General features: G+C 38.0%; 1 protein-coding gene across 1 annotated transcript; it reads right to left on the bottom strand.

Moving 5' to 3' along the window:
- Positions 1-6,282: 6,282 nt before the first annotated feature.
- LOC104155895 (lamin-B2) lies at positions 6,283-12,316 on the bottom strand (the record flags this gene model as incomplete). Its single annotated transcript, XM_009695426.1, has 7 exons — positions 6,283-6,706; positions 7,699-7,800; positions 9,263-9,382; positions 10,264-10,371; positions 10,891-11,182; positions 11,770-11,990; positions 12,191-12,316. Coding segments are annotated over 7 exons (1,011 nt in total), but the record flags the coding sequence as incomplete, so codon positions are not given.
- Positions 12,317-12,599: the final 283 nt, after the last annotated feature.

Here is a 12,599-nt window from a genome sequence, read left to right on the forward strand (position 1 = left end):
CCGGAGATGCCTGTCTTACCGCGCCTCGTGGCCCCGCCGGGCACCGGGGTGAGGGCAGAGGCCCGTGTCGTCGTCGGGATGAGTTTTGGTGTCACTACCGACTGTGGTGGAGGTGGCCCTGAGAAAACTTTTAAGTGTCGGAGCTGGAAATGCGCCTGCATCGCTTGCAGTGGTGGGGCCCGGAGCGGGGCTGGTTTCCGGGACTGGCAAGTGACCCCCCAGCTTCGCGTCCCCCGGCGGTGGGAGCGCGGGCGGCTGGGCGTTGGGCTGGACCTGCCCACCGGACCTGCGGCAGTTTGCAGGTTAAATACGACACAGCGTTTGAGGATCGGGTTTTAAGCTCAGCTTCACACACTGAGCCAACCGGAAGGGACTTAAGCCGGCTTTACCACAGAGAAAAAAAGCTGCAACATCCTGACGTGAAATGACGAGCATTATGATCTGAGCTCCTGCAGAGAGCAATTCCCTGGTGAATTTTGGCTGGAATTCTGTCCTTCGAGGATATGATGATAGTTCCCTCTGCCTTAGATAACTCAGGTAAGAGGCTCGTACCCTCAGAGCCTGCATTAATTCCATGATGGTATATCCCCCATTAACTAGGGATGCTGTGGGACTTGGTAGAAGCAAATGGGAGACAATGCTATAGAGCTTTTTTTCAGGAGTGGATGTGATGTAGAGGAAGGGGATCGTTGCTTATCTCTTAACGTGAGATGAGGAACTGAGCATTACAGCAGAACTAAAGCCAAAACTACTCTCTTCACTAGCTAGAGCCCACTCAGAAGACACAGTATTGTAAACCATATCATCCTGTCTGTGGGTCTGTCCACTTGAAAAAGAAGTCATTCCTACACCTCACAAAATTATCATCAGGTAGTGCTAAAGATGTGGTAGTTGCAATTTTATAGTGAGTACAGACTGGGGGAAAGAAGTGGACTGGAAGCTGGGCTAGGCTAACGACAAACTCGGCAGCTCACAGCAGTTAACAATTCTGTCCATTTCTTAGTTCTTAAGAATTGATCACTGTCAGGGCTTGGTATCTGCTCTTGTTCTCTCAAGTCAGGATCAAGTGGGCTAAATGGAAACAACCCCTGCAGTGCAGGGGCTGTAGAGAAGCGACATTTATCTGCTCCAGCTACTCAAGTTTTTCCCTCCGCTTTTGTTGGGAGCAGTGCTATTGCTCAGAGAGGACACACATAGTTTAAAGGAAAGCAATCATTTGTTTCCGAAGCACAGCACGTGATTCAGGTGATCTTTTAGGAGTGCAGATAGCTCATCCTCCCCTCTCCACACACAGGAAGGTCCCCCAGGATGAATCATGTCGAACAGCCCATGTGGCTTCTGCATTGGTTAAATGAAAGAAGGAAACAAATAAAATGCAAAACATTTATTTGAGTGTGTTGTACAAAAAGTTTCCAGTCATAAAATGTATATTACAAATCATTGAAAAAGACAAAGACATTTGGCATGCATATTCTAAAAAGAAAAAAATACACTTTGAAATGATAAAGTCTAGATCATTATGTAGTCTTTATAAGTTCCATGTGAACATTTTCATAATTTTTTCTTTGTATTTCAATTTGCAACCTTTTTCACAATTCCTTATTTTAAAAACTTGAATCTTCCAAAAACTCATCTGCAGCAGCTGACCGGAGGTGGTCAGTTAAACTGACCAGTGACATAGAACCAGAGCTATCTAAATAAAGGTCATGGTTTTTTAGGAAGAAAAAAAAAAAATCAATCACAATTCATGTCACAAGGCATCACTGTTATGAAAATAGAGTTCAACTGCATTTTGTGCCCAATTGGAAAGCATTTTGACTTAAACTTGTTTAAAATAGCTTATTGCTTGTAACTTCAGTGTAATGATGATCTGGGTAGCTGGGATACACAATAACATCTACCTTATCAACATGGAATTGTCACTTCATTAAAAGCTAACTAGAAAATTTGGAAGTTCAATAAAACACACTTTATTTTCCTGAACTCCAAGTCAATTCACTGCTTGTGCTATTCTGAATGTAGTCTTTCAATATTAAGCATCCTTTTCACTCTCTAGACCTTAGCATTTCAAGAAAGGCATTATGTTTACAAATAATAATTGCATGTAAATATGGTCTTGTATTAAAAAACCAACTTTTAAATTATTTTAAACTGGTTTAAAGCTAAGCATATTGAAGGGCAAATAAAAATTCTGTTTCCCAGGCCATTTTAAGTGAGAAAAGAAACTCTCCAATGTAATTTGTCTTGACATTCAGCTAAAACAATGCTTTGAAAAATGCAATCACTATCTCACCTTCCACTCACTGGTTTACAAGAAGGCTTTGCTTCCTGCTCACACAGGGTTTGGACCCAACAGTGGCAATAAAATCCAGTATCAAATATGGATATGCCTGTGTGTAGAGGATAAGACTTTCAAAAGAAGATAGAAAAGAGACAGAATAGCTTCACAGTGAGGAAGTGAGAGAAGTGGCTACAAGAGAGATAAAATATACAGTATGCATGTTTTCATACAGCATCAAAATCTTTCTGATGAATACAAAAGAAACATTCGCAGATGTAAAGAGGATTTCTACAAGCCTCTAACTAACCTCTGGTTCAGGTTGCAGTTAAAAGGGCCTTTATACAGGATGAGCATTAAAAAGAAGGAAAAAGGGTGTATAAAAAACCCAGTAAGATCCCTGAACTGAACATGAGGTGTCCCGTTGCTCAAGGATAAACATGCACATTAAGTGATCTCCTTTCACAGTACAGTCTGCTTCACGCTGCAATACAATTTTAATGACTAATGCAAGCTGCAGACAAGCTTGTCTGGCTTTTAGATTACAGGTCATGGGAAGCAGATGTTTGTTTTCTTCCTGAGACTTTTTGTTCCTGCTACAAACACAAACTATGCCAGCTAACTCCCATCTAATGGCAAAACGGTGCTGAACACAAGCAATCAATGTAATCAGTGTAAACTATTGTTTTTGTCAGGGCAAATCTAGAATCCTGAACTAGCCTAACTAGACACACTGAGAAATAAAGCTGCGCAGCAACAAGGGAATCATAGCCACTCTATTACTTGGCATAAGTCACTGCAACACAACAGCTAAAGTAATAAACATAGAAGTGTCATGAAATCGAAGTGTCATGAAATCTCAGAGGCTCTCTGTAACCGTATCTCACTCTGCAGGATGCCACGCTGCCAGTGGTTCTGCAGATCAACAGACTTGTTCTGACACTAGCATTTTCACATGGTATGAACCTAGGAGTAGGTAGTATCCGTTTGTCATTTTTTATATGATACACTGTTATGATCTACACAATGAAAAGACTGGCTTAACTATTCTGCTGCAGTTATGCTGTTATTCCTTCCTCCTCTTAACCAGTGAGAATCATTTAGGAATAATTTTTACTATTTCATTGAGAATAAAGTAGTTTGCTTATTTTTCTAGAATAAGAACATCTGAGAAAAGCTATACTGGTTAATTTCCCTAATCAGAGAAGCCTTAAAATCATTTTTTTCCTAACAAGTCAAATCTATTTCTCCTTCAAACTCTACACCATATATCAGACGCTGGAGTAGAAATGCTGATTTATCCTCCAGCTTCAAAGAGTGGTTCACATACAGGATCAAATATGAAAAGAGGGCAAGGGGACACTGTATTTTATTTGAACAAAAAGCTTTAATTATCCTGAGGGGGAAAAAAAATAATCTTTGAAAGACAGAAAAAAAAAAAAGAAATTATGCTTTTTGGTTTGGTAAAGCCAAAAAAACCCTCCCAGTATGGAGCACCAATTTTAAAGGGATAGTGCCATTATACTGAAGCTCAGCATCAAAAGCAAGAGGAAAGGATGGCATCTAGAGAAGACGCACACACAAAAAAGAAAGTATGCGGAATACAGTAGTTTTTTTCTGTGTCTTGTAATCTACTGCTAGGAATTATTTATCATATTTTCAGTAGCTTTTTAGAAAGCACTGTGGTGACAGAATCACCCACATTTACACTGTTGGCATTCAGTTTTTCCCACAGTATCAATCACTGCTTTATATGAACACCTGTATATACTTAAACATGGTACTGAAGAATAAAATAAACTGATCCAAAGTTAAAGGACACAATTCCAAATCCAAGGACAAATTCTGCAGACTGTTACTGAAGGGCACAGTGCTCATCACAAAAGATCTGCAAGCACCAGTCCTTAAGGCTACAAGACGACACATTCCCCATACAGCAGCTGTTAAGAAAACTATGGCTCAGGTAGCAAGAGGTTTTTCCTCATTCAAGCTGCCTTTCCTAGCCCATTCTTTACAGAAAAAAAAAAATCATCACAGGAAAAATGCAAATGAACTACACACTCATTGCTTTTAGTATTTAAGATCACAGAACAATCTTAAATTTACAGGACAATCTTAAAGAAGAATAAGCAATCTGAAAACTGGCCAGTGTAAAAAAAAATAAATACAGATCTTTAGAAAAAAAGCAAAAAGCCCTCAAACATTACGTATATAGAAGCTGTAAGTATATATAGAAGCTGTGGGTCAGAAAGGGAAATGCTGTCCAGTGGTTGGAAGGTGCATTGCAAAAATATTTTTTACATTGATTGCATTAATTTGGATAACAAATTTAGAAAAGGTAATTGGTAACAGTATGTCTGAGAAACATAATTTCACTAAATACATTTTACAGAGAGATAGACATGATTTACTACGTATTTAACCTTCTACTCAAGCAGAGTGGGAAAGTTACATTAGAAGAACGGCCAAGTACATCAATACAGTTATCCCATTAGCCCAAACAGCCAAATCTTCATACTGCTCTTTTGTAATGGATCTTCTGATAACGTATTAAAACATAATTCTAAATTTCTATTAGTTTAACTACAGTAATTCAGTCATCCCACTCAAATAGAGAAAAGTAGCATCTTCAAATTATTTTTAATGGCAAAATAAATCCATAAGCTTAAAAAAAAAAAACCCCAACACTTTAGTTCCCACTCTGCTTGCATTACAAAGCCATCAGTCAAAGCCACTAAACTGACTTTCTAGGTTACATCTGTCAGTCACAATACTGTTCAGAGAACATAATATCCAAAAGCCACCGAAAACATCCAAACCTTGTAGCTTGTTTGATGAGTCTATACTATTTGAATGACAAGATCAGAGTTCAAGAGTGCAGGTAAAAGTAGGATTCTATGCTGGCATCAGATGGTATCCAAATTTTGTATCCAAACTAGTGGAAAAAACATTTGCTTGTACAGTAGCCAGTACATTCTTTGGAGCAGTCAAATATTTTTCCTAGTGCTTAAAGATGCAGTACTGTATGAACACTAACCCTTATGGGAGTCAGAGTTATCTCTACAGAAATGCAGAAGAAACCTTAAGCTAAAGGGACACTGTCAGATACAAAACGCATCATACTGAAATAAATTAAAAAAAAAAATCACCTGCTACTCATATAAAGCATTTTTTTTTAACAAAAACCCCATTATTCTCACTGTTAGACTTGCTTCGAGCATTTGAACACTGCAAAGCAATGCTTATGACCTAAACAGCACTTCCTTTTCACTTTTTTAAAAAAGTCATTAAACTATTTCTGTACTATTTTGCAAATACTGCTCCTTAAGATATCTGGCAATGCCCCTTTGAATATAAAAGAAGCATGACCAAGCTGCATCTAGCTCTGAGTAAAAAAAGTCAACATTTACACAGGATAACCTTTAAAATCCCCAATATTTATCATTGCCAAAAATAAAAATATTTTTAACTAAAATCTTAATCATTCTGTTTAATGCTGAATATGTCAAAAGCATTAAATCACGATGCTTAACATCACAAATACTGAACATCACAACTTGCACCCATGATTTAACAAGGTCTCATTTGTGACAATGTCAAAATTCTCTGAAAATACACCAGTTAAAACTGGTTTTGACACTTCCATACCTTAAGATGGTGTATATATTCAGTAAGCAGAACCTACCATTCTCCATCTTCTGAAATAATGATATGGAGCTAGGGTGTTGACAGACTTGGATGTTTTTACCACTAGGCTGTCAAACCGTGGAAGAGGACAAAATGCCATGGTCCTGAGCCCAAGAATGTCTAAAATGCAGCTTCCCTTTGTTACCTCCATTGATGGAGCAGCATTTTTAATAAACTTGGGGTCTGATTTTCTTAAGCTGAGCACTGCTGAGGGGATACCAGGCAAGATGCTACTGTTTCTTAATGTATGGAAGAAACACTACTGTGAATCTCTCCTGGGGCCCTGCAGATGAACATGCTTTCTTAAACGACTCTTTTGTGTGTGTGTTACCCTGGTTATACATGCCATCATAGATTTACCATGCACTCAAGGAGTCTCATCTCATTTTAGCTAAAAGCTTCTTTTCTGCTGCAGGTTTGTACATAAGACTTTAAACTCTATACGGGGAAAAATACTGTATTCCAATATAGTGTTTCAACAAAGAGGGAAAAATAAAGAAATCTATTAAAAATTCTGGCAGTTTTGTTCAGTAAAGGTTTTTTTTTTTTTTTTATAAAAATGTACCAAGGAGTAAACTTCAAAGAAATCAGATGATGTATATAAAAATAGTTTTCAGTGGCTCTGGAGGGAAAAACATAGCAAAAATAAAAGGAAATAAATGAAAAAAAAAAGCAAATAATAGTTTCTTTTTTCTTTCTTCACATCACTGAGCATCCTCTAGAGGTTGTTCTGGGATCCCCCTAAAATAAGACAGACATAGTTGAACTCAATTCTTACTGGCTTTTCATATTGTAAGCCTAGACTCTGGTGATCATCTCAATTGTTAAAACCATTTTTTTCTTGTAGTTTAGTTATATTCAGGGAATATCACAGCTATACAGCAAACATAGCACATGTCACAGTCTATTGCCAGGATTAAGACACTGCTACTCTGGTTGTGGTTCTCTATGATGGGTTGATTGGTTAATCTCCATGCTTTCAACACTGATACAGATGACAAATGGAAATTGGGATGTCATTAGCTTTAGAACAGGAAATTCCTTCCTTTATTTCAAATCATGTTTCCATTTCAGAGATATCTATGCTGCATAGCTGCTTGTTTGGGTAAAAAAATTAATTCCGTTTCAGTTGGTTTATACTACAAATATACCGCTCCATCTCCTGGAGACCAAAAAAAAAAAAAAGCAGCTTTTAGAACTCAACTTCAAACTTGCACAGAATGAGTTCTTTGTGAAAAGAGCTACTAATGGCCAGTGGTCAGGAGAACAAATTGCTTGAGTTTGAAACAAATTTATAATATTTTCTGCTATCACCTGTATGAAGTATCTTTTTCCTTTTCACTCTGCTGACTGCTGGTCAGTTATTTCACAGTACCTAACTAAGGGTTATGAAAACATACAGGTGGTATTATTAAGAAAAAACAAGTTCATTTCAGATATAACAGGTATATACTATCAGAAAATAAACCAATAAGCTGAAGCTTGCAGCAACAGAAGCACTCCCTCTTTCCTGGTTTTTAGTGGTTATATTTCCCAATGGTTATATTTTGCTTACAGCACTGACAATGCTGCAGGAGTGCAAGCCATCCCGAGATCGTCCTCTGCAAGCACCTATTGGAAAATGGACCAGGAAGCTCACAGCTGGCAAAAGTTGAAGGGACCCCCTAAATCTTAAGCCTGATTAATCCACCCAAGGAGGCACAAGTTAAAACATCTGGTCTGCATCTTATTACCTGTTGGTTGAAAAGGTCTTCCTCTCCAAACTCTGCTTCATCCTCTTCCTCTTCATTCTCTTGCAGGACTACTGATTTAGTAACACTTCTCACTGCAACTTCCTACACAAAATGACAGATAAGGAGATGGCCAGTAGTCTCTCTCAAGTTTTTGCTATACCATCAATAGAATACTCCTATTAAGTTTTGGAGGGTTTAAAACAACTTGCCCTAGATTTAACATCAGCTATGCACGCAAATACTGGTAATATACTGCAAACATTCCTATTTCTGTCCACTAAACGGCACAGTAATGTAATTTAGCTTCAGGAATTTTCTTTCATTACCTAGGGATTTGAGAGGAAGCAGCCATGTTTCAGGTGGTTGTTAGTCAATTTTATACAAGCTCACAGCAGACCCAGCTAGGAGCTGTCTGACACATATCGTAAGGTGAGAAACTAAAGTTCTTCAGTATGATCACACAGCATGAAGAATATTCCTCATTTCTACTAGATATATGCAATTGATATAGAATATTAATTATCAGGACAGTCTTCCAAACCAGGCACTAAAAAGAATTCTAAAACCCCAGGAAGCTTCCTTGATTACTAAATTATTTTTAAGACTTCTTAGTAGTAAGAAATTCTTCTTTACACTGGCACCCTTGATATCATAGGTGCAAATTTCTTCTTGTGGAAAAAGGTGCCTGAAACATACACTTTTAAGCAGGGATACTAAAGGTAACCACAGTGGGAATGGACATAGATTTGAAATTTTTTCAGATACTAGTGTAACCACTCCTATTTGAATACTAAGCCAGTTAACTTTCTATTTGTACAGATGACCCTCCGTCCTACCTTGTCCCATGCTGCTATTCCTGCACAAAGTGCTACCACAGAATTGCCAGCAAGAAAGCCAGCATGGTAAGTGATACAACTGTGGTCTGTTTCACTTTCCTGTTTCTTTCAGATCACTGCAATAATGGCACATTTATGAATAAAAGCCAAAGCATGATCCTCCCTTGCAGTAGTCCTCTGCAGGGATGGGTTTTTTTTTTTAAAAAAAAAAAATAAAATCAGTTGTGGGCAGACATAGGACAATGCAGAATACACAGTAACCTGTGCCAAAACGAAAACTTCTGATATACTTCCAACATTAAAAGGACAGGTACCTTCCTACATTAATATTTGCATTTCACCCCAGAATACTGTAGATACATATGTAGATATATAACATAATTTTGAATTGCCAGCAATACTTATGTTCTTTGTCTCTTCTGAAAATATATACTCAAATTCCAAACAAATTCTCTACTACCAGGGCATTTTTCTAAAATACAAAAAAAAAAAGTCTATGAATGTAATCAGGATGATGATCACAGTTTTCCAAAGTTTCCCAAAAATCTCAAGAGACAGATACACACAGATATTTAATTATTTCAGTGTTATAAACTGCCTTGTTTTAGAAGACAATAGGGGAGATCTTAAAATCAGGATTTTGTCATTGTTGTCGTCCCCCTGCCCCCCAAATTAAAGCGTTTGGGAGATAACCCAGCCCACAGCTTTTTTCTACAGACACAGCCTACCTCTCCTTCAGAGTTTACGAGGTATGTACGGATATTTCCTCCAGTGCCCCAGCTGCCTTGATTCTTCCACACGAGAACAGAAGGGGGGCTATGAGATACACCTGCATCTGCACCCCAAATCTAGTGAGAAACACATTCTATGATTAACTATTTATACAAATTTTATTTTTAAATATACATAATCCCCTAATTCTCCTACTTCTCTCTACATACCAGTTTTGTTTCTGAATTCCAATGGCAGTTTTACCCTGCTTTTACCTGCATCATTACTTGCAGTAAGATATTATTCTCAGTCTACAACAAAAAGTAGCACTAGCCATAACAAAAAAACAACAGAAGAGGAAAAAATTATCTAATATTGCAGTCATCAATTCTTTTCTGAATATACAAACTTCTCCTACAACTGTCTTGATGACTATAGTGTATGGAACCAAGACATAAAAGGCAGCTTGTAGTGCATCAATTTAATCTTTTACATGTAGCTGAGCAATTGATACTTAAGTAGAAACACCTGGAACTGATTAAAATAAAGCTATTTTTTCCTTCTAAAAGAATATCTGGTGCAGACTGAAAATAAAATACAAAATTATAGAAAAGCAGCTGTTCTACTACAGTTAAAGCTGAGAATGTCTAGTCTTAACTAAAGTCTATTAGACTGAATGAATGCTGTGAAATCTTCCTATTTCATTAAGAAGCTGAGCAGGATTAGTGTTCCAAACCTGGTCAAAAGTGTTTGAAAACAAACAGCCCTTTGACCCACCCCCCAAAATACCTTTTTCTTCAACTTTCTCTGTGCCTGAAATGGTCTTAAAATACTGAAGTGCTAATATAGAAATTCAATTTCTGTTCTGCATTTTTCTAACTGAAATCCTGCTCCTCTAAAGTGAGATCAATGAAAACAAAAGTTATACACCAAATCAGGCTCTACCAAACGTCAGATTTACAACTGCCACAGCATGAGCAAGAGAACACATTGTTGACATACTATAAGTATAACTTACTGTTACAGTCTGCCCAGCTCTGAGGACATACTTAGGAGTAAATTTGTAAGCAATTTCTTCTCCATCTCCAATTTGTCTTTTCAGTCTCCAGTTACCCAAAGACTGATCCTAATGGAGAGAGTCATAAGGTTATTTAGGGTGAGCAAAACAATAGCAAATAGGCATCAGAGCTTTCTCTAGGTCTCTTTGTTATTAAATTAATCTGAATATAAATTTATATACATGATTGTTAGACATCTGCATTGTGACTTGAAAGTGTTTTTCTATACCCACTAATAGCCTAAAGTGTAAATCCATAAGGTCAATCAGCGAAATTAAAAAAGATACACGTTTCACACAAACAAGTTCTGCTAGAGCCAGCAAGGCTATTTACATGAGCAAGGTACCAGCACACATGTTTAGATATTTGTGTCACAAACTATGTTCTCTTCCTGCAGCAAATATTACACTCATGCTAGCACAGTGCAATGTTCAACTTTCAAATGCCCTTGTTAATTATTGCAGGAAGCTGCACCTTGAGATGTTGCTCATGCTCTCCAAGTGACTCCACCTACTTGTGCTACAAAAGGCTGCGTAACATTTCAATTCAGCTGCTTCTCCTTGTTTTCTAGTTCTGCTGACACTAACCTTCTCCGAATTGTTCTTCAGTTGAACATATTTGCCCTCCAGGTCTATCTCTTCTATGCTGATACTTCCTGTAGCTGAAGCTTGCTGGGACATCTGGAAGCTACTGCTACTACTGCTGCCGCTAATACTTCCAGTGCCAATGCCACTTGTTCCACTGCCTGAAAGTTCTTCTGCTTCAATGCGTTTTCTCTTGCCTCGAGAAGAGCGAACAAGTGAAGTACTGCTACTGCTGCTGCTGGAGGTAGCCCGAGAGACTGTAACACGGGACGAGGGACTTGGAGAGAGCTTCAACCTTAACACAACAAAGCAAGATTTTAATTAACTCATCCAGGGAACTACACACAAAGCAATAATGCTACAATATGCTCAGTAACCAGATTGTAATATGCCCCAAAGCTGAAAGCAGCCTCACTCTGTGTGTGTGTCAGGACTGTATATAAGAGAAGGGGGTTGCTATCCAGCCCTGAGAAGTTTTCTGGTAGTATGATTATGTGACATGGAAAGCAGTGCTAATCTCATAGAGCACCATAGATCTCTTCCAGTGTATCTACTACTAAACACACTATTCTTGGGCCACGTCATTTAAAACAAGAAAACACAAAAGTATAAGCACTTAAATAAAAAGAGGAGATGAATGTCAAGCATTTTTATAAAGAGACCATTATAAAAACAAACAAAAAAAAAGACGGTGTTCAGATGAGAACGCTTGCAAGTGTTCCACATAAGTGTTCCATGCAACACACTGTGGTGTGAAACTAATATGGACTTCAGTGAAACAAAATCTGGGTATTCCTGCTCAAATGGTAAAAAAAAAATAAACATAAGAAATGAAAGTAACACCTGCCAGTCCTAAGAACAGAATGTGGAATCTGTACGTACCTTTCCTCCTCTCCTTCCAGGAGTTTTCGGTAGGCACTGATCTCCATGTCCAGTGCCAATTTAACATCAAGCAGCTCCTGGTACTCTGTAAGCTGCTGCTGCATCTGGTCCCTCATTTCTGTCATTTCCCTCTCCTTTGCATCTAGCATCTTCCTAAACTTTTCCCGCTCACCAGCCATCATTTCCTCCAATTCACGAATGCGATCTTCTGCTGCACTAGCCTAGGTAGACAGCACAATGGAAAACCAGTTCACAACTATGTGGGTACACTAAAAACATTAAAAATTCATGTCCCTGCAAAATGAACATAACAAAAATTCCTCTCCGTAAAATTCAGAAAATATGAAGGGACAGAAATGTTAATATATCCAAACAATACAGTGCTCTGTATTAGAGATGAAAGCAAATTTAGTCCCTTTACCTGCTTCTGAAGGGCAGAAAGCTGGTAGCTGAGAGCTTCTATTCTCATGCGAGCCTCCTTCAACTCTTCTCGAGCTGCACCAGCAGCTTTGTCATTTTGGTCAGACGACAGTTTGGCATTCTCCAGCTGGAAGGCAAGTTTTATATAAGTCACTTGTATTGAGTTAGATACCCTGCAAATATCCTTTTGGTAAAAAAATAGAAGCTATTTAATCTTAAATAATTTTAAATGGAAATCTGGTAAGTTTATGATAAGAATTGCATAACATTAAGGAAACGTCCTAAGGGCCAGGAAAATCTATTTCAGTCCTGTTCCTATAGGAGTTGCTTATGCTTTAAAAAAAAAAAAAAAAGTCTATTAGCCCTTCCATTATACAAGCAGCCTTACAGCTTCCAAAAACTTAATTCAT

The sequence above is a fragment of the Cariama cristata genome, unplaced genomic scaffold, assembly GCF_000690535.1.
Source record: "Cariama cristata isolate BGI_N322 unplaced genomic scaffold, ASM69053v1 Scaffold44900, whole genome shotgun sequence".
Lineage (NCBI taxonomy): Eukaryota > Metazoa > Chordata > Aves > Cariamiformes > Cariamidae > Cariama > Cariama cristata.